The 23,088-nt window shown below is 41.1% G+C and overlaps 1 protein-coding gene across 1 annotated transcript in view; it reads right to left on the bottom strand.

The window, feature by feature from the left end:
- NELL1 (neural EGFL like 1) overlaps nt 1-23,088 on the bottom strand; it is a gene marked incomplete in the record, with an annotated part of 387,865 nt that overhangs the window by 283,053 nt on the left and 81,724 nt on the right. The window contains 1 exon segment of the mRNA XM_072422315.1: nt 11,942-12,112. Within this exon segment, the coding sequence (XP_072278416.1) occupies nt 11,942-12,112 (171 nt within the window).

The following is a 23,088-nucleotide window of genomic DNA, read 5'->3' as shown; positions in this document are numbered from 1 at the left end:
GAAGGGCAACTAAACTAATAAAAGGAATGGAGGAGCTCAGCTATGAGGAGAGATTAGCTGAACTGAATCTATTCTCCCCTGAGAAGAGACGTATAAGGGGGATATGATCACTGTGTATAAATATATAAATGGTCCATCTAGAGAACTCTCTTCCCAATTATTCACTGTAAGGTCATTACAAAGCACAAGGGGGCGCTCTTTGTGTCTGGAGGACAAGAAGTTTAAGCTCCGGATAAGGAAGGGATTCTTCACTGTAAGATCTGTGAAAATGTGGAATCGGCTCCCTCAGGAAGTAGTTTCAGCCCATTATATAAATTGTTTTAAGATAAAACTGTATGATTTTTAGAAGCACAGAATATAACTGGGGATTAAAATGTTAAAGTAAAGATAACGGAGACTGCTGATCCAGGGAACATACAATTGCCTCATGGAAGGAATTTTTTTCCCCTACTGGGGCAAATTAAACCAGGCTTTTTAAAAGGTTTGTTTTCCCTTCCTCTAAGTCAACAATGCCAATAGGGTTTTATATCTGAGATAGTCCTGGCTGTGGCCTATTACTTTGATTTTTTACAATGTTGCAGACTGATCACTGGAAGAGTAAAAACTGAGAATTGCTTCTTTATGCCTGCAGCAGACTGATGACATCATTTCAGCCTAGGCAAAGGCATTGACTGGAGATAAAAATGTATATATAGGTCTATGGGTATACAATTGTTACACAAGTGCAATTTTTAGATTTCTTAGAACTCGTGAAGAGGGCACTTCATATTAGGACCATCATCAGAAATTTATGAGCCCTATACTAGATAAACGCCCTGGGCCCCCAAATCTTAAAGAACCATCATTGCAAAAGTCAAGCTCTTTTGGTTGGGGGCCCGTATAGAAGTACCCCTTTCCCCTTTGATGGTGGCCCTGCCACATATCACTGCGCTTTGTTGATATTTTGCTCTCTGTGTCCCCTCTTGGACAGCCATTACTGGAACAGTTGTCCTCGGAGGGGAAACATTTATCCTTTGTATAAACTTTTGGATTTACCAACACATGAATGTTCAACAGGACAAATATAGAAGTAAATCTACACAGCATGGACAACAACAAAAACCTGAAAGACATAATCCTCGCCTACCCTATCCACATCACATCACCAGGAACCTAAGCTTACACACGGCCAACACTAATGGGAACCCGGAGCATCATTTTATCCAAAAATCCCTTTCATTACTTTTGTGTTTATTCATTACAGGTAACACATACAACAGGTGTACGACCAACAGGAGAAAAAGCATGTATCAAGCAAATAATGACCTCCATGATCTCACATCTTTGTATCATGACAGGTCTCCTTGTTTAGCCTTAGTTTCAGTGTTTATATTGACAATTTACTTTTTTATTTTATGTTTTGAAATCACACTGAAATCATTGTGTGCCCAGACATTATCGCCCACTACACCCCCCACCCCATGCTAGCTGCCCCCGCTGTAGTCATGTTGCCTGTGTGAGCCGTTTGCAGAACGCTGAAAATCAGTGCTGAATTGTTTGAGCGCTCCTGTGGTTTTTCTTCTTTGCAAAAACTTCTTGTTTTGGATTTTGTATTTTCTTCCTCTGTTAAGAACCAACGGACCATAAAATTGATATAACCAAGCGACTCATAAATACAAAAACCCCCCGGCCCACCTGGACGGAGGAGACTCGCCGGAAACTGGATGTTCTGCGGAGCTCTTCATTACTGCTGATTTTTCTTCTATTATTTTGATTTCTGGCACCAGGATGCCCACGATGGGTAAGCGAATATGGGGTTGTCATAGCAACTGCCATTTGGCATTATGACCGACGACCGGCCCGGCACATAAGTAACAGATTTTGAGGCATGGGACTCGATAATAAGGGGGGGGGGGGGTAAAAAATGGAGCCCTACAGGCTCACAGGCGGGATCACCACAGCCCACTGCAACCAAAGCGGGAGAAATGAAAGATAATCTCAACCACAGCTGGGTCAATAAAACAAGAACTGTCTTAATTTTTCATGATTGGAAATATTTTCCCCCCCGCAGACAAATTTTGAGGGCAAGAGATGTACATGCAAGGATTTTAGGAAAGTTCATCTTGCATTCTCATCTGACCCTGTCCTGAAGATTTTAAAGTTTTCTTTGCCAGGACTTCTCTGTGCACCCTAATATGTGTCTGAGCATTGGCAATATTTCACCAGAAATGCAAAACCTGCAGGAGGGGAAGCCTTTCATTTAGATTTAGCACATGTTTCTGGGCACAGAAAAAAATCAGATGACCAGGAAATGCACTGAGACAGGGGCCATACTGGACACCATTCAGGCTTTACTGTGCTGCTCCATTCTGTAAATTTACAGCTTGCTGATTAGAGGAAAGGGAGACGACCCCAGCAGACAGCTGCTGATCATGGCTGGATGTCTCACAAGGTCACCTATGGTCTAGGTGGAGCCATGACTAAGAAGCAACATTTCTATGTGGAACAGGAACCTGCTGCTGGCTGACAGTAACAGGAAGCCCAAACTAAAAGTCATCATAAATATACCAAAGAGTTCCACGCAGGGTGACATTTGTATTGAAGGTATCACTCCTCCTTCTCCATTTTATTTTTCCCTTCTCTCTCCCCTCTCCCTCTCTCCCTTCCCACTCCCTTTTCCGTGTCTTCCGTCCTTTTCTCTCCCCCCCCCCTCTATCTGCTCTCCCTTTCTCTCCTCTTTCCACCAACCTCTATCCCTCCCTTGATTCCTCTCTCTCACCCTCCTTTCACCCTTTCTTTCTCTCTCTAATAAAGCTCTCCCTTAATCTCTGTCCTTCCTCTGCCTCCTTTCTATCCCTCTGTACTATATCTATTTCTTCCTCTAGCCCTACATCTCCCTCCTTTCCTTTTGTCCTTGCACCCTCCTCTCTCTCTTTCCCCTATCCCTCTCCATCTCTTTCTTTCAATTCTCTCTCCAGCCTTTCCTTTTATTCTTTAGACCTTTTCCCCAATTCTTTAATTATCCCCTCTCTCCATTTTCCCTATTCTCTCCTCTCTACCTCACTATCTTTTCCCCACTCTCTCCCACCTACTCACCTCCTTTCTTGCTTCTCTTTCTCCCCTCTCCCTCTCTTTATACCTCCTGCAATCCTTTAACTCCCCATCTCTCTCCATCTATTTTCCTCTCTCCTCCTTTTTTTCATCCCTACCCCTCTCCTTCCTTTCCTTTCTCTCCCTTGTTTCCTCTCTTCTCTCTTTGTCTATCTCACTTCTTTGGCTGCAGTAAAGAAAAGTAAATGGACACAAGTTGGTTATGGAGTCTGCCAGAGATGATGCCTGCTGACACTGAAAGCTGTCTCTTTCATTAAAATTAATACATTAATGAATGTCCCAAGAAGCTGAAGTTACCATAAGATGTTTATCTAGGTTGTGTCCTGTGACATCCCAACATCTGCCATTCTATGGCCCCCATTATTCATAGCATACCACAAAAACATATAATACAGTAGTAGTATCATTTTCCAGAAAAACTTTACTTTTTATTGCTAAAAAGTCATCCTGGGGCCCCAATCCGGTGCCTAGGTTGAGATGTCATCGGTCAGCTTCAGGCAGGAGGAAGCATTTCTTCAGTCTCCTCTCCCCCATGATTTACCTTTATTCAATCACAAGATTCCAGGCTTCCACAAATGGCACCGGCACCAGGACTGACATGATTTCACACAAAGTATATCTGATGACTGGTACACTTTAAGCACCAATTGTTTTAGTAATTCTATAAAATGATTTCTGTCGAAAGCTATAAAGAAAATTGATAAAATCTCCCCTGAACTCTTCCCCTTTAAGCTTTTTAGTGATGGGAGCCATAATAAAAAGTATAAAGTTCCCCTCAGGTCAGCTTCGAGAAGGCAGGGGGAGAGGGGAGAAATTGGATGGTAAATATTTAGAATGACTTTTCCATCAACCAGCCAATCATCGTTGGCGATGCCTTCAGAATTTTATGACATAATTGACATATAAATTGCATAATTTTTCCCCCAAAGTTGGACAGTTTTACAAAGCGCAGCAATGGGCTCGGGGCAACAAAGTTAAATGAAGCTGAAAAATGTTCCGCTTTTCAAGCCCGAATGTTTTATATTATGGCTTCCTTAAATGTCAAGGAGCAATAAATAGCCGTCAAATTCGCAGGTCGCCGCGATAATGTAAATGTGCGCAGGTGGTCTATGTTCCCATCACAACACATCCATTACCCTGGCAAGCTGTTTTGCCTGTAATGTCATCGGATGAAGCAAGTAAAGCAGGCGGCAGACAAAGCCATTCCCACCTACTCCAGGCATGATGGAAAGATTTAAAGAGAACCACTCCTGGCTGGGCTGATGCAGGAATCTGAATTTTTTGTATTGGTATTATGACTGTATGGGCTCACCCAGGAACAAATTTGCCCTATTGAGTAACTTCTCTAGAGCTCGTTCTTACAAATAACATGCACATTTATACATGGAAAAATGTACGCTACCATAACACACATTACATGCGTTGGCACATGGTGTTGCCATTCATTTTAATGGTATACAAAACGCACCACTATGTATGCCCAGGGACCCAAGCCTTATTCAACCCAATTGGTCAGCAGACCTAGCCAGACAAAAAATTTAGGAAGGAACTGGCATTGTGTCTCTTTGTTTGTTATAAAGTACATTCAAAGTTTAAAGGAATGGTTGGCAACCACCCTTTGAGCAGTTTAGGGTGCATTGGTAGCCCAATCATTCATTGGACTGCCTTAATGAAATACATATCAACATACAAAAACTATAGACATGCGTTGATGTACCACAAAAGGGATAAATGGGCCCTTCCTCTTAGTTGCTGCTAAGTGTCTCCAAGACTTCTCTACACTTGTTCCAGTGACTCAAGGAGCAATAAATAGCCGTCAAATTTGCAGGTCGCCGCGATAATGTAAATGTGCACAGGTGGTCTATGTTCCCATCTCAACACATCCATTACCCGAGCAAGTTGTTTTGCCTGCAATGTCGTCGGAATTGAGCAAATAAACGAGGAAGCAGACAAAGCCATTCTCACCTACTCCAGGCAGAATGGAAAGATGTAAAGTTGAACACTTGAGATCCCAAAAGAATATAATTCTGTAGGGAGCCAGAGTGTGTTCTCATGGGATCAAACCAATGCTAACCATTTAACACAGCAGCAGTGGCACATTGTAACCTCCATCTCAGGAGTATTGGAAGCCAAGGCAAGGGAATCTGAAATTGCTTTTGCAGGTGATTTGATTTTGGTGGAATGGGGGGGGAGCTTTCAACTGAGTCATTTATGGAATATCCATTTTACACTAACCTGCCCCTAATAATCTGGAATCAAAGCAACTTGGAGCCAATCCAACCTCAAATTGGAACTCAGCAATCCAAGTTCTGATCCAGCATTACTATGCCTGTCATTGATAGGTATATTGGATGCTGGATGATGACAGCAAAGATGTACAATGCTTGTCATTGACCGGTATAATATGACTCATTAAAAAATACAAATTCTGTCTTCGAGTTTCTGAACCAGATTTCCAACTAATCTAAGCACATTTTTCTTCAAGAACTTCTAATCAACAATGACATCACATGGTCGCTTGTAAACATTTTCAAAGCCAAGCCCAAGCATGTACCTTGCACTTTAATTCTTGGTATTGACACATTTATCACACTCTAAGGAACATAGCAGGAAAATGAAATGAGCAAGTCCTTGCATATGTCAGGTTCTAATGCCATCACTCACTTCCCATTGAGTCCAATAAATGATGGAGCATGGCCATTTATCAGCCATCTTTTCCCCTGGCTACCAAGTGCTAGCATTGCAGCTCTATACCATAAAATGTTCTTTTTCCAGCCACCCTACTGGTAATCAATAGAAGACCAGTGATCAATAATGCACTGCTCAGCAATATGTATCCCCTGCTTATCATAGAAAGATGGCGTCATGTGGGGCAGAGCAAATGTGGCCCATATCTTTGCTGGCTGATAACAATATAACATTTTTTTTGCCTGAGCTTCCTCTTGTAGCTTCCATTAATAATATTTCCCAAGGATCATTTCCCTTAAATAAGATCTCTACAAATGCTAATCAAATACCAAACACGAAAATGCGAATTTTGTGATCAGATTACAAGACAGCGCGGGCTTTACTTCGCGGCGCAGACTAATTTCACTTTACAATGCTTCAATTAGAATTCAGGACAAAATCGCAGCTTGTTTTTTCCTATTACGCAGGGAATGCGAGGTTGTGTTATGTATCGCCTCGGAATTTTGATACCTTGTTTATTTATTGGACGTCTCTTGGCTGTCATTCTCTAACCTTGTTGCATAATCGGCTTGGCTGTATTTTAATCAGATTAGTTTGTTCTTTTAATCAATTCTCTCTCTAAGCTTGTGTCAGATATTTCACAGCCTTTTCTAGAATTTGTCTTTTTTTTTCTTTATTTTTTTCTTAGAGCTTGGATTTGTACGAGAAGTTATTTTTTAACACAACACACAAATGAGGTTTAGGACGGTGATCCATTGCTCCTACAATGTTAGTTATTTGGCTCTTATGTTGACCTTCAGCTTTCGACCCTTTTGAGCCATGGATTCCAGGACGAGTATGCAGATTGATTATGCTAACAGCATGACTAGATATGATGCATGCTTGTTCCTGGTAAGTTCCTTGATTGGAGCCAGGCAAAGCCAAGAAAGTAGCATCTCGTGGAGCGGGTGAGCAGTAGCTTACACCATTTTTTCTTTTTGGCATGGGCTTCCTTCGACTACCTTTTCTTTTTTTCCCATTCCCATTCAAGAGTAAATGTCTGCTGTGGTCACACAATTCATAAAAAAGTAAGAAAACCAATTCATGTCAATGGTGACTTTGCTTTTTCAGTCTGAGCCTGTGGACCTACCTACTAATTACAGCATTGAAGTTCCAATCGTTCAATTACACACATCAGAGTGGGTTAAAGCTTGGCTGAATTCCCAGGCACAAAGAATCTATATAAAGGCATATTATGAAGAACAAGCAGAATATGGACGAAAAACATAACGGTGAGATGATGCCACAAGGAATAGACAGCAAAGGTTCACAGCGATCTCCGTCAGGTAGTAGCTGCCGGTTTAAAGCAATGGAAAGCCCCAGTCTGGCCTTCATAGAGACCTCAGCTGCAAGAACTTGACACATATTTGTTTTTAAAGATGAATATTATTCATCTAAATACTCAACTGAATACTGCACTCAGTTTAACCTCTGACTGGGTGAATCTGATATTTTTCTATTCCTTATTATATCCCTGGAATGACCTGTGCCCTTAGTTCTTGAATAGTGCAGAATGCAGCCTGTGATGGGGCAAACCAATTATTCCAGCACCATGGGTTCTTTAGTGGCCTACATACACATATGTGTTGCAGTAATGTGTGGTACAATGGGCTTTATACAATGTAACACTGCACAACTAACACCTGGCCATACATATACAGCACAGAAAAACATAAATATCAGGACTTTGAACTGGAAAGCAGCAATGAAGCTTTTGGTGAAGGGGCATTGCTAACACAGAGGTATTTCGGGCACTAGTTGGAATTTTAGAATGCTTTGTCCATTTTTTAATTGCTTTTTATATGTCACAAAAAATACTAAATAAGCATGTTTTTATATGAAGGGTACTGGGTCAGCATTATACATGAAAAAAAATAAATTCTTTGGACAGGTTTGAAACTCGTAGTAGACACAAACACATAATGCCAAGTTCAGGGGGTATTTGTCATCATTTATTTCAATCTTCCCAGGAAAAGGTATTGAAGGGCCTGGATAGGGAAAATTGTATTGCTGCAGAATTGCAGCTCTCAATTTGGGAACCAGGCCTGGAGGGTTCTGAAAAGAAAGGGTGGCCCAGGCACCCCAAGTCAGAAATGGGGGGCGGCTCTGGTGCACCTGGCCAATGAAAATAAAAGTGCATGTCTTCCTTGAAACTGGTGGAAGCTGCAGTCTGAGGCCAGGTGGCTTGGGTGAAGAGGCTGTGTGCCCAGAAGGTCTCCCAAAGTTGAGGTCTGTGGGACCCACAGAGAGAGACAGGAGGGTAAAATTCTGTGTTTTTTGTCTTGCTGTCGATGACTTTAATCCACTATGAAGGAAAAAAAAACTAGAGTTTTTAGAAATAGGCAGAGAACCCTGAATTCAAAATGACATCTAAAATACCTGTTTGCCGCAAGTAAGTTTGAAGGTAATCTCCCACAGACATTACATATACCTTATTCGAGCTAAAGGTGCAGCTGACCTAAATTTAGAGACCTCCTTGGCTCTCCTAGCTGAATTCATGTGTCTTCTGTCAAAGTAATCAATTTTATTCCATAATGTGCTTCACAACCATTTCCAATTCTTGTCCTGGTAGAGGGATGGAGAGTTTGGCCCAACCAACCCAAGAAAGAAGAAGAAACCCAAGAAACCCTGAACCAGAATCTAAAAACAAAGAGCTGTTATCCAAATATTTATAACTTTATTCCGGTCCTAAATCCATCTACCCAGGTGAAATATAGAGAAAAACTCTGCACTTATTAAATAAAATCAGTCCAGGAAATCGATGCAGACAACATGTAATAATCAAGCCAGTTTCCACTTCTACCAATGTAAAAAGGTCAGTATTAAATGCTCCAAAAATAAAAAAATAAAAGAGAGAAAGCCCTTTAGCAGTTAGGGAGTACATTGTGAAGTCAGGGCATTTAAAAACAGCAGCACGATTGAAACACAATTTTATATTCCCCTGGAGACCGGCTTACTTAATAGTACACTTTGTAGCTCTTTAGCACAAACACTGGAGAAGCTCAACACACAGAATGCCATGGCACAAAGTGATAAGAGCAGAACAACAATAAAAACTCCCCTAAGCATTATTTATACGCAAAGTGGCTACATAACGGCAGTGAAAGCACAGGAAAAACTACGACTACCTACAAACAAATAAAAAAACAAACAGTCCCTGTAACAGAATTTTTTTTTTCTCTGTGCGACCTCCATGCATTCTCAGCATGACATATTGCAGGGGAACATTACAATGGGGACACCTGTTTTGGAGAGAGTTTTAGAGAGGTTTTCCCTAACTTTAAAAAGATCTCTCCTGTTGTGATGGAAATAAAAAGAAATTTCTGAAAGCAAACACAAATAGAGTTTCTAACCATCCCTTACTCTATCTAAAAAAACATGGAACACCTGCTTATTCATTTAGAGCCACTTCCAAAATCCCCCAATATAAGTCGGTGTAAGGTGCACCTGCAATTAAAGTGTCACTGTCCTTTCCAGGAAGATTTCCGGTGTAGTAGGGGAAATCTCACATTTCGGGTTATATCCCCAGGAACTTCCAAGAAGCTTGGTAATGTAATCATTGCCTATATGCCATAGGCAGGAGAGGGGGGTAAGGTAGCATATTTCTTTCTCGTTTTACTGATAGTAAGTGATTTGGAAAGTGAGAAGAGATCTGGACTATACGAAGTGAACCTTGATTTTTTGTAAAAGGTAAACTGTAAGGCAATAGACACTTTGCAATCATAGAGATTTGACAGCTTCTCTCTAAATGGAATCCCAGACCCCCGTGTATTCACCTTGGCCAAGCAGAATATCCTGCACTTTTGGGAATGATGTATGACTTGTCACCTGTTCCTTGGAGATGGCTAGCAGTCAATTAGCAAGCACATTAGCAAATGACATGGGGAAATCCCATGACACAACCTCAAAGGAAGCCAAGTTTAGGGCCAACTGCACCGAGTTAGCACAGGTATGATGAATAATCATCAGTTGCATTTGCAATATTGTTGCAATAATAGATACAGTCGGCTTGATTTATTAAAGCTCTTTAAGGCTGGAGAGGATTTACCCCCATCAAAGAACCTGGGTGATCCAGCAAACCTGGAATGGATTTCTTAAAGTCATTTGCTATTTGTTTTGTTTTTTTCAATCCTGGACTAGATCCCTTCCAGGATTTTGGATCACCCAGTGATAAAAGTGTATCCTCTCCAGTATTTGAGAGCTCTAATAAATCAGGCCCATTGTATAATGTTTGTTATGCTGGAATTTTTTTTTTTCTCTTTTTCACTTTCGGAGAGGACAAGCAAGGATTATAGAACACAGCACCTGTAGGAATGCGGACAGGGTTTTTATTTTCCAGGCTTTAACGTACTGTAAAAGCCTCCTAAGCAGCTCTGCAGCAGATGGCTTTATGAAAAGCTTTTTCTTCTCAGTTTTAAAGGTTTATAATCTGCAGTTTAAAACCACCTGAAAAGAAATTACGGACAAGTTTCCTTCCCAGACGAGCTCAGCATGGCGGCTCCCCATTAAGAAGGACGTTTGCGCAGATAATTCAATCGTATTCCCTGAAAGCCCGGAGCTGTGTGTACTGGTAATGTTTGACTTTGACTTCCTCCTCCAAACATCTGACACTGGCTGAACACCACCAAAAGTTTTACTTTTAAATGCACTCAAAATTAAAAAAAAAAATTGGCAGAAATTTTATTTTGACATTTCATTAAAATATAAGTAGGTTGGCGGTTCAGTAAATATAATAAAGACCATTATAGGACCAAAAGAACCAATATAAAATCAAAGTTACCGTAAGGCCCTGGTCCAGTTCAAGTACTCACCAGACATCAATCCCCCAATCTATGTTTTTCCCCCAATAATAATAAGAATTATGCCCAACTGTCAAAAGGACAACTAGGAGTTCCATTATTATTAAAGCTGTAAAAGCCGCTGACACAGGGTTTATAAACATTGTTCAGACAAGTAGAGATACAAAGTAACCTTGTTGCTTTTGTATCTTCTTTGTTTAATTCATCTGGAGATCATGTAGAACTAAGGCTAAGTCTACACAGATGTTTTCCCCAGTGTTTAACCTGAGGCTTTAAAAGCCCGTGTTTGAAATTCCCATGCATTCCAATGAATTAATCTACACCAGGACGTTCCTTGAGGCACGTTTATGAGCATCATCTATAATGTTGCTTGCAACATTTAAAAAATTAAAATGTGGGGTTAATGCTGGAAAATGCAGGTAAACACTTCCATTGATTTGAATGGGGCGGGGAAAAAGCGGCATAGACTGTTCCAGCGTTTTAATGGCAAGCTTTAAAACGCTAATTAAAGTGCATAAAAACGGAATATAAATGCAGTAGGAACGTTTACATGTGTTTTTAAAGACCCAGCCTAAAGTTCTAGATTTGCAAATGCTCGATCAGGCCGGTCTTTATTGCAGAAAGGGGGCAGGCAATGTCCCTTCTGTAATAATCGTTCTTACCTGCCTGATCACGGGTTTTTTGGTGACAAATCTGAGCTGTTCATGCAAGCATTAGCTTTGATTGCCAGGGAAACCCGTCAAACCCGGCTTTCCTTTGCAAGTCACAGCTGAATGAACTCCTCCATGCCTGCATGAGAATTATATCATCCCACATAGCCAATAAAGATGGTTGAAGATTGTGTCTGGGAGGAAGAAGAGAAGAAAGATGGCGGCACCCTTCAACGGAACACGGACAGGGGAGTTTTTTTTTTTTTAACTTGTACCTATTAATCCCAATATCAATCTTTACTCTAAAAGGTCCTATTTAACTCACTTTTCCTCATCTTAAATTTGAAAAAAGGAACAACTTTCTTTCATTTTTATATAACTTTCCAATTTTTCATACCATGTTAGTGGTATATAAATTATAAAACAAAACATCTACAATTTTTAAACTAATACTGATTAATTGTATTTTTTCTGGTAAATAGATTGCATTCAAAACTATTTCTAGACATTATTATCATAAGAAAAAATTTGTTTTGAAAATGGTATGTATGTGATTTTCCCCAAGAAAGCTATTATGGGATCAACAGGTCCAAAAGCGGAAATGTAAACTATCACCCAGTGTATAGGAGCTACACAGGAGTGACAACCAGAAATCCAGAAGTTGTAGAGACTTACTTGTTGCAGTCGACGTGGAGTAGGATATGAGAGGCGCTGACTGTCAAAGCCACTTTGTGCCACTGTCCATCCGCCAGACGGTAAGGGAAAGCTTCTGTCCTTGACTTTCCATTAAATCTGTAGTGGTATCTGATTTCATCCCTTAAACCACTGCTCTCCAGTTCAAAGAAGCTGCAAGACAAGAGAAATGGATGAGTCAATGCATCGGGCAGAAGGTGCACCAAGGCAGGTAAATCTGCTCTCTTGAGACGAGCACACATTCTTCACAGATAGAAAAAAACAATTCAACAGATAGATCCTAGCTAAGAAAGAAGTGAATATTACTACTTCTACCATCAAAGAAACAAGCAGAGTGATGGACAGATGTATACAGCACATAAATAAACACAAAAATAACCTTCATGCCAAATACACAGGGTGTGGGCATTTCCAACTCTTGCCAAACTCTCCCAATACTAAGGCCTAAATATTCTCACTCACTATGTGGCCACAAGTATGAAGAAACTTGGCCAAGAGTTCAATTATTTACTTAATACAGCATTGTTGGTAGGGATAGGCAAAGCTGCCCAGCCTCCATTTATAAAGGTTCAGGGAATGCTGCTTAAAACTGGCAACTAAAGTTGAGAGTAATTGGTCAGTAATTGTTAAGGCTTTCCCTGTTCTTATTGATGTGAAACTGTCACTCCCTAATTTTGTATCAGTATCCTATTTGGGTGCTACCTAGGGTAGTCTACTTACAGAAACAACCTACCCAGGATTGCCAATAACTCCAGACTCCCATCCACCCCTCACAGCATATTGATTTGTCCATAACTCCTCCAAGCCAACTGTTTGCATCACACGATCAATTTCCTGGTACCAATCATGTGACCAGGGGTGCTAAGTTTGGGGAAAAAAAATGTCTTGACTTTGGGTAATATCAATTTGTAAAACGATGGACTAGTCATGAAATGTAAGCCATTGGATTCTCTCTTTTGGCTCTCTTGTTGGTACACAGCACAACATTCCAGCAGAGATTCAGCCTTGCAATTCCCCTCTGCAGAATTTAAATAGTTTACCTGAACGTGTTTCATTTCCACAACCCAGCCAAGAGTCATGCAGACGGGCTTTGTTAGCCAATAATTTACAAGTGATTTCCCCGAGGCACAGTGGCACAAATGTCGCCGGCATCCATCAAAGTGTCGAACGAACTTACTGCTCATATGGCACTATGCGTCCTGTGACATTTTACCATCCTGCCCGGCAAAGCTCGAGTCCGCTGAACAGGTGCAACCGTGTAAAAACTGAGAAATCACTTAGGTGGAGAACACTGAGCCAAACCATGGCAGGGAACAAAACTGGCAGCAAATCTTGGCGTGCTTTTACATATATGGGCAGGATAATAAAATCTGATTTAGCAACATTCATAGACATATATTGGTAGCAATCAGGGATGTGCTGCAGTCAGGTTTAACCACAGACATGCAACCTGCGACTTCTAACACAACACAGAAATCGTTATATATGTGCATGCATTAGCTGCCCTTTGAGTTGGAAAAGCAAGACACCTTCTATACAAAGCTTGTAGGCCAGGGACACATCCACACCAAGGGCAACTTTTAAGGAAAGGCAAGGGGTACTTCTGTACTAGGTCAGGATCGGAAGAGCCTTTGAATAGGGCCCAGCCACCACCCAGCAAGACGTCTTCTCCCAGTGGCTGCACGTGTAAATGCTGAATATGGAGTAGCCAACAAGAGAGCCAGGTTCAGGTAAAAGTCTGGTTTAGACAGAAAGTAGGCCAGGTGTAAGTGAAGGATCTGCTAAACCAGCACGAGAACCAGGTGCAGGTAAAGAGTATGGTCTAGCTAGATAGTGAGCCAGGTGTAAGTGGAGGGTCTAGTTAACCAGCAAGGGATGGAGCCGGACGAGCAGATGGAGCCGGACCTTTCATTGGCAGCTGGTTCCTTTGCTGGCTAGGCCAGACCTAACAATTGCACCTTGCTTCCTCACTGGTTAACCCAGACCCTCGACTTTAGTTTTGCAATGTCGGAACTTTTAGACATATAAGGGGCAGGAAGTCTACCTAGTAGGGAGGCCAGAAGTCTCTGACCGTGACCTTTCCACACCCCCAAAGTTGTGCATACTACATACTACTCCTTTCACCATTACCCAACCTGTAAACACATACAAGTGCTGTTGTGTTCATTTAATTTCAAAATAATTATTATTATCAATAAATCTGCAGCTTTATTATAATGATAACTGGTAAACCTGGTATTTCCTGGTAGGTCCCTCCTGCCTGCACCAGACTGATGACATCACCTCAGCCTAGGCAAAGTCCCTGGTCTGGAGCACAAAGATTGCTTTTTAGTGATCAATGCTGCAGCTTTTCTGAATTGTCACTTTCATCTAAATCAGGGGTGTCAAACTCTGGCCCGAGGGCCACATCTGGCCTCCAAAAGGAATTTTTTTTTTGGTCCCCAAAGGAATTCTAAATATGAATTGCAGCTGGGCCGCCGCTGCGTTGAAATAGTGCCGTTACTACAATTCCCGGCATCACTCGCGTCTATAGACAAGCAGCCTCTCTACCTATGCGTGGCCCTGCTTTGGACGGTTTTATAGATGCAGGGAATTTTAGTAGCAGTGCTATTTCTCTATTTGAGACTTGTTCCAGATTGAATGTGAAGCAAAACCTATTTGTTTCCATATGAAAAGGTTTTATATCTAATGAGAAGGAAAAATGTCCTTAATTTTTTCAATAAACTTCCAAGTTTGGCCCCGCGACTTTGTCCAAGTTTTTCATTTTGGCCCTCTGTGTTTTTGAGTTTGACACCCCTGATCTAAAGGTATCAAGAACACAGAACTTTAGACTTTATGGTAGGATTCCTTTGTAAAAGCAAGGGTAAAGCAATTGGTTGTTTTGGATATATAATAATGGAATTTGTATTTATGGTATTTTACTCTCTTTTTGCTCATTTTACAATCCACAGACTCCCCCCTCCCCATGGTGCAGGAATAGGTCTGTTCAGGATAAATCAGTTTCCATCAGTTCCAGGAGGACACCAGACATTCACAAGATTCCATTCCAGACGGTAAATGAATGTTATTAGGCAGACTCTGATTGTCATCCTGTACAATCATCCGACAACCGGTCACTGTGTATTTCTCACTTCTCCCTGGACAGTTCCCTGAAAATAAACCTGACATTTTACCCCGTGGTCTTCCAGGGACTGATGAGAGCCATGTAATCTCATTTACGGAAATAAATGAATATAATCATTAAAGGGTAGCACCATTTATGAAAACAAAATTTAGTGACTAGATTGAATAACTTTTTCTCCACAAAGGGATTATATTATGAAAAGACAAAAGGGAAAAATTTTGTGAACACCTGACTATCACATCCATATGAACATGATAAACATCACTTTCCAAAACCATATACACACCAATATTTGAGTGACTACCGTAGACTTCATTGGGGCTCTGATATTTGCCCATATCTGCTCTCAAGTCGATTTACAAATTATTAACTGGGAGATTGGAATAAAGGCCGGGGGTAACAACACTAGTCCTAGTATGGCACAGGGAGCATTGTCCCTCTAGGACAGGAAGTTTGTTTGGCAATATCTTTGTTTGACTAATGAACTCATCTGAAGAATGGTAAGATGCAATATATCAGACATTTGTTCTTGGGATTAAATATTATTGAAAATGATAAAATATATATATTTGCAATTTATTAACAACTATTCAAGCTGAAGCATTCAACCTTATTTTTAAAAACCAACCAATGTGCCTTTTTCTATAACACACAAGCAGATCTGTTACCAATTATGGACTTTTCTGACTGATCTAAAAGTTTTCTGACACACACAATTGATCAATTTGTAGTCACAAAACACTGAATGGTTTGCACACATGATATGTACCTTCCATCCACTTCCAATTGGAAACCCAACAATTGGTCACTTTCGGTTGGCTGAAGATTTTTCTTCAAGTTCGAAGATCTGACTGTTTTATAGGACAGGAAATCAGATCGGAAGTGAAAACTGTTAAGTACGTAGTATTGTATCATAAAAGTGTAACATTGTGGAAAATATCCCTACACTTTGCTTGTATTCCTCGGAATCAACCTTCCAAATGTATATTGGACTCCTTATTCTCCCCATGTTCCATGGAAATCCAGCTGTGCTCTCTAATACACACAATATGAACATGAAGCAAGAGGCTCATTGCCTTGTAGACGATGGAGACGATCATCGTAAAAGATACGACTGATCTATAGCCAGCTGGATGGGCTAGACGGACGCTGTAAGACATGAGGCTCGTTTGCGTTTTTGATGTACACGCTCTGTTTTCTATCCTCAGTGTTTTAGATCTGCGGCTCAAAACAAATATTTATCAAGCTGAAAATCTTGGCTTGAATTAATTTTTCTGCTGTATATGGCAGACGCCAGCCAGCGATAAAAGAGAAAATCAACACATGCATCTGGAAAACAAAAATGCCGTCTCCAAGAACGTAAACTTACAACAAAAAGTGTTTCTGGAAATTTCTGATAAACACACAAGGTGATGCAACTCTGAGCAAAACACAAAACAATTGCCCATTTCCTTTTACATAGAAGCCGCAATGTGATACTATTTTACTTTTCAGCATTCTAGACATCTTTGAACACATTATTAGGACACGGGTTGGATGTGGGTCTTGTCTTGGGGTGAGATGGCAGTCTACCGGCTCCTAGTGAGCACCTGAAGGTAATTTTGATCCCAGTAGTTGGAGCACTTATAGGAAACTAGGGATTATGTGCAATGCGAAATCTAACTAAATTGGATGTTAAGGATTCATTGATCAGAAGCTCAAGAAAATTTTCATCCAATGGCTAAGGAACAGGGGCCACAATGGTAATGTTGTAGGGCAGCTGATGGACAGATTGACAGATGGGGGTGGTACGTTCTGTTTGCTGATGCACAGGAAAAGGTGTTTCTAGTTGGGGTGGGTACGGTCCTTACTCCAACCCCAGGCCTAGGTAGAACTGCCCCTCCCTGTCCTGGTCCTACTCATTTGTCAATCTCTACCCATTTTACTGCATCTGATCATCTCAGAGACAACATGGGAACAGAAGAACAAGCAGGTATGATCACAGGAAATCTACATTGGGGCCAATACGTCTGTAGCTATTCCATTGCATTCATTTTTTTAAATATAATAATATTGCAAAGCACTTTTTTCTTTTTCTGTTAAAGAAAAACTGTTAAACAAAAACAAGCAGACAATGACAAAGGAATGGGGGAAGTTGACTTCAATGCATTGGCATTGTCTGCCTGGAATTTGCAAGTCTAACGCGTAGCTCTCTGGCTGTATCTGCATTTTATGTAAATCCAGCCTGGGACCCCTATTGTGGCCATCCAATTTTGCCCATTAGTAACGCGCACAGGTGTGCAAGTGTCAGCTTCGCTTTGTGGAAGTTCGCAAGAGAGCGGAGATGAGCCAACCATTTTCCCGGCGCACAGCTGCTCCCCCGTGATTGCGTGCCGTCTCCAAAGCCATCTCCCGCCACATTAAAGTTAAATATTGCAACCATCCCAGATGCGATATGCTGGGGATTAGCCGGAGTTAGACTGCGCAGGATGCGCTTGCTCCCTGGAAATGCGCGGGACATATGCTGGATGGCGTACTTATATATAGAAGAGGTCTTGATGTATGGATGTTGTCATAAGAAATTCCGGCAATGGCGCGGCATCCTGTCTATGGCCGCTATCCTCTGCTAGAAATCAAATTCCTGCTCATGTATCACTGTCCTAATGTATATCTGAACCCAATATATAGACATACATATTACACTTATGCACTTATACATATACACTTATATAAAATATAAGTAGTCTGGACTGGATCTATTTTTGGGAATCATTCTCTGCTATTGTTTATTGTTTAGTTAACGACAATTGTATTTTTTGTTTTGTTACTGAGGTACTCAATGGGCTCTGCATGTTTATTTGTTTGTTTAAAGAAAGATCGGTAATCATATTGCATTGCACAAACATATTAAGTACATACTAACATTTTCACTACATGGACGATCAAGGACTGGAACTCTAATTACAATATTATTACATTATTTGCACACTGTTTGCACACCTTATGAGGGGCCCAAGACTTATCTTGATCACCAAGTTTACTGAAATATTTATTGAAATATGCAAAATAGGCTTGCTCTACAAATGTGCTGACTTAAAATAATAACAGCCCTCCATTAAAAAAATAAAAAACATGCCTGTGATGATTCCCTGGGCTCATGTCGGGTGGTCTGTGTACACAGAAATCACTACATATGAAATATTAATTGTATCTTCTCACTCTCCCGGCGGGCTGTCACAGTTCAGTCTGCTTAGGATCAGCATTGATTGCGGTTTTGCTGACTCGGGTCTTTACTGACCTGTCAGGCTCCGTTAATAGAATTGCAGGACTTATGAGACGGCCATAAATCAAAGACAAGACAGCAATGGAAGCTTTTGTCATTCGTCTATTTGATACAAATCGAAGAAACAAAATGTGTCCCCTAACAACCAATCAAATGTTTTTTTTTGTTTTTTTGCTGATGTGCAACAAACCAAAGACAGCTGGAAAACGATTGGCTGCCATGGCAAATAACACAGATATAGCATATGGGTGGCTGTAAAAAAATGTTTTAAACACACAGCTCTATCAGTTACTTAAAGTGGAAATAAACCCTGTATATACTCATTTTTCCTTGTTCCATTGCAGGTGCTGCCATCTTTTTCCACCATTGTGATCTTTGGCCATCTTGATGACCACATGGGAAGCCAGTAAGTGCTGGACATGCCCAACACAGTGATTTTCACAAGAGGCAAAAAAGCTTTGTCTGGTTGCAAATTGTTAAAGTATGCAGCATAGTGACCAGCTGAGCATGTACAATCCAAATGTATATTTAGAAATCATTTCTGTGCACTCAGGACTCCTATGTGTCCTTAAAGGATAAAGCTGATCTCAATATTTGCAGGTTTATCACTGTCATGGCCCCGGGGCAATGGGGGAGGCATTAAATCGCCTGTGTGGAGTTAACACAAGGCCAGCTGGCCGCAATCATTTAATAAATGCTGTGATGAATGGGCGCTGAGACCCGGTGCTGGTGACACCAGATGCACCTTACAAGACTTTCTGACCTTGATGAATGGGGCCAATTTCTTCAATCCAGCTATTAAGCTGCTCATTGATCTTCATTTGCCAATAGCAGAGGCTCGGGCCAAGTCTGGAGACAAGCAAGAGGCTCAAACATCAGCCACACTGCAGGTAAATCGATGGTCTTGCTGATTTTTTTTCTAAATTTCTTAATAGATAGATGTAAGAGAACTTAATCTGTCCTTATTGTCCTGAGAAAATGTCAAGCAATATTTCCATTTAAGTTCACAGGATCTTCTCTAAGCCGAAAATAACCAAGTCTGTTTTATAGATTGACTTCTACGGAAGTAGCTGATGATGGCCTGGTCCTGCTGGTCAGATCAAATGCACAGCAGATATTAGTTAAGGGAAAGATTTTTTTCTTTTCCATCATGACTCTGTCCTCATGTGCAAAGCCAAGCTCCAGAAATACATGATTGGACCAGTTTGAAGACCAGGAGTGGAGGAACTCGAGTGTCCTGTTTGGAGTCCAGACCTTAACCCTACTAAAAAAAACCTTCGGTATGTATAGAACTCCAATTGTGAGCCAGAGTTTTTCATGCAACATCTGCACTTGTCATAGTAAATGATTTTCAGCTGAATGGGATCAAATTCCTAGAGATACTCTTCAAAGAAAACCTTCAGAATAGAGGGGAGTCATTGTTACTGCAGAGAGGGACAACTTTATATGAATGACCAGGGTTATGGAATGGGATGTCCATTGCCCAACAAGCTCAAGTGGCGACAAACTATTATTGTTGATCTTTTCTCAGAATTTATTTTCAAGGATGATCAATGCATCTCCTACAGGTACGACAAAGACCCTGCACATCTGTGAGCTATGTATAAATAAAACCAAATGTCTTCCCAAAACGATGACTCTGAATATTCACCAGCTGATTTGATATAGATTCTTTTTAGAGAGCCTTTCCCCCCTTTTCAGAGTTGTGACTCCCTTTTTGCAAGTTAAGTTTCCTTTGAATCGTTTAAGACGTGTGAATAGAGGAGGGAACATATGTACGGGTAATTTGCAAGGCGTTTCGCAAATGTTAATATTGCCATGCAGGAGGGGTTGGGTTCCAAATTTCCCATCACAGCTCATCAGATGCGCGCTAAATTATCAAAGTAGTAATTAAACGGTTTAATATGGTTTGCAGCATGTGGAGAGGGGTGCAAGGGTGCACGCTCGCTTCAGGCTAGCAAATCTCATTCACAGAACAAAGAAATACAGCTCGGGAAAAAAGAAATAGGGGGCTTATGGAAAAACAAGATGTTGTTTTAGATGAGGAGCCGCTGAAAGCACCAAAGATAACCAATTAAGAAATACCCAAGGAAAATGAATCAGTGATTTGCAAACGCTAGCCAGAAAAGGAAAAAGATGAATGGGATTCCAATCTCTGCAGAATTGGGCGCCCTGGCTTCACCTGCCTCTTTCACATCAGCTGGGGGTAGAACTGGTCTGTACCTGGAACGAGCCATCTGGGAAATTTATTAAAAGCTCTTGTGTGTTGTCATTCTGAAAGCATGTCATTGTGATTCTGCACTTCAGTGGGCGGGTCTATGACAGCCTTGGGTCAGAGGAAGCGGGTTTTGTTTCTGAAGACAGTGACATCTAGTGGTGGAGAGGACTTGCTACAGGACTTGCTACTGTATTGGTGGAGCGCAAACCATTCTGAAAAGGGCTGTAAATTAATAATATTGTTACATATTTGGCGACAGACACCTTTTCCCTCTTTTTAGCAGAATGGTAAACTCAACTAAAAATCAACTTTTATTTCTTATGGTAACTCTCTCACAAAAATAAAATTCCTTTGTATAAAAGATCTGACATTTAATGGGGTCTCGGATTCTGTAACAGTTGGGGGTCCTCTTAGTTGTGCTCTACCTGGTACACTGTAGGACACCAGCTTGAGATTTGCAGCGGTGTTTGAAGTCCGCCACCCTTCATCTACTAGAAGTTCTATAAGCCACTTGCACCGACCCCTGCTTGGAACGTCCTTCAGTCCAGGCAGAGTCTGCAGCGGCCTGTGATCAGCAGAGCTCTTGGATCCCTCCATATGGCCCGTCATTCAAAGGGCAGCCCATTTTTCTTTCCTTTTTCGGTAAGGATGTGACAAGGCTTTGATGGTTTCAGAGATCACAGTCAAAAGTACAGCCGGTAACGTTGGGTTTCGGACGCAGGTTAGACAGGGAAAGGAAATACCAGCAGAGGAAAAAGTTGTGCAGTTCAGGTAAATCCTCAACTGCTAGTGATGGGCTGAGACCACAATCCTGGCTTTTGACTTTAAAGAGTGTCAATATATTGACAGGGCTGAAATTTGTTACAAATTACTATAATTTCAAAAACAAAATAAAATAAAGGAAAGCACAACAGGGTGCCATTCACTTTCCCCTTTCTCTCTAGTAAACACAAGGGTGATGTGTGTACAGTCTGTCTACAGGGGCTGCGAGTTTCCCCTTCAGTCCTTACCACAGTAGTGGTAAAGACCACCCAAAAAAAGCATAAAAAAACATAGCCAGCCTTTTATATAATGGTAAAATGTAGTGATAGGTCAGCTTTAAGCAGAGCCAAAGAGAACATTGGCCATTTAGGGAGACCGCTAGAATATAGTAGTGGTAGATTAAAAAAAATTAACGTAAACTGAGCTAATTTTATGATTGCACAATTGGCATTTATAAAGGCCAGACCTAATATTTCACCATTTGATTTCACTTGTTGCCTGAAACTCCTCTTTGAACCAGGACTTTATTTGGGAGAATCTTTTTACACCACGATTGGCCATCTTCTAAGTGAAGCGGTATTAGTTGCTCCAGTAGCCTTCGGCCCTTGGGTTATTTTTCCTTTCTGCCTTGTGTGTACTAGTCCCAGATGAAAAGTACAAATTATACATAGTTAGGGAACAAAGCCTGGATCTCCAGCTCTTCACTTGTCGTTCATCTTTTATTTGAAGACAAGAAGCCGGGGGACATAAGAGGAGCAGCTCTGCATTATTGGCCAAGATCAAACCAAAGAGCACCGTGTGATGTGTGCCGAATGGCTCCGCTTGTCTTCTGAGTGAATTGATTGTGCAAAAACAGGGACTGACCCGCTACTGAACACAGGATGATATTAGGGTGCCAGACAATATACAGCCAAACATCAAACGGTTACAAAAAACACTAATGGCTCTTTGACGAATTGCCGCCAATTGATGAAAAAGTGGCCTAAAGTTGCCTACACAAGTGAAACTGATCAGTGCCAGTGAAAGATTCTGTGGGATTCCTATACTATTCACCCACTGAAAAGAAAAATAAAACAAAACTGAAGAGCTTTGTAGTCACTGAATCTGGCATCTCATTCAGGGCAGTGGTCAACATTTTGTTTTTTTCTTGGGTAAAGCAATACATAGGATTGCAGAATGTACTGCCCATGGCCAGCGTTGTGATGCCAGGAGATAGGGTTCCTCAAGTGATATCACTAAAGAGCCACATATATTAATCACTACATGTATGTAATGCTATGGAAAAACTAATGGGGATTGTGGAAATTGGAAATGTTACAGGAATTGGTCAAAGACTGAGCACATTCTACAGAAGATAGATCTAGTCAAACATTAAGGATATAGTACAGTTGATGGTCAGAGACTAAAGGAGATGGTCACACTGTCGACGTACTACAGGAGATAGTCGGAGGATATGATACAGGTGATGGTCAGAGACCGAGGACATGACACAGAAGATGGTCAGAAACTAGGGAAAGGATACAAGAGATGCTGAGAGACTTCATATATACTATAGAAGATAGCCGAGTACATACTACATTGGATGGTCAAAGAACAAGGATATGCTCCAGGAGATGGTCAGAGGCTGAAGATATATTAAAGGAGATGGTCAGAGACCGAAGATATGATACAGGAGATGGTCTGAGGCTGGGGATATGCTACGGGAGATGGTCAGAGGCTGGGGATATGCTACAGGAGATGGTCAGAGGCTGGGGATATGCTAC

The sequence above is a fragment of the Pyxicephalus adspersus genome, chromosome 9 (assembly GCF_032062135.1).
Source record: "Pyxicephalus adspersus chromosome 9, UCB_Pads_2.0, whole genome shotgun sequence".
Taxonomy (NCBI): Eukaryota; Metazoa; Chordata; class Amphibia; order Anura; family Pyxicephalidae; genus Pyxicephalus; species Pyxicephalus adspersus.
Note: the sequence above shows the minus strand (reverse complement) of the source record. Positions and strands in the feature narration are given on the sequence as shown.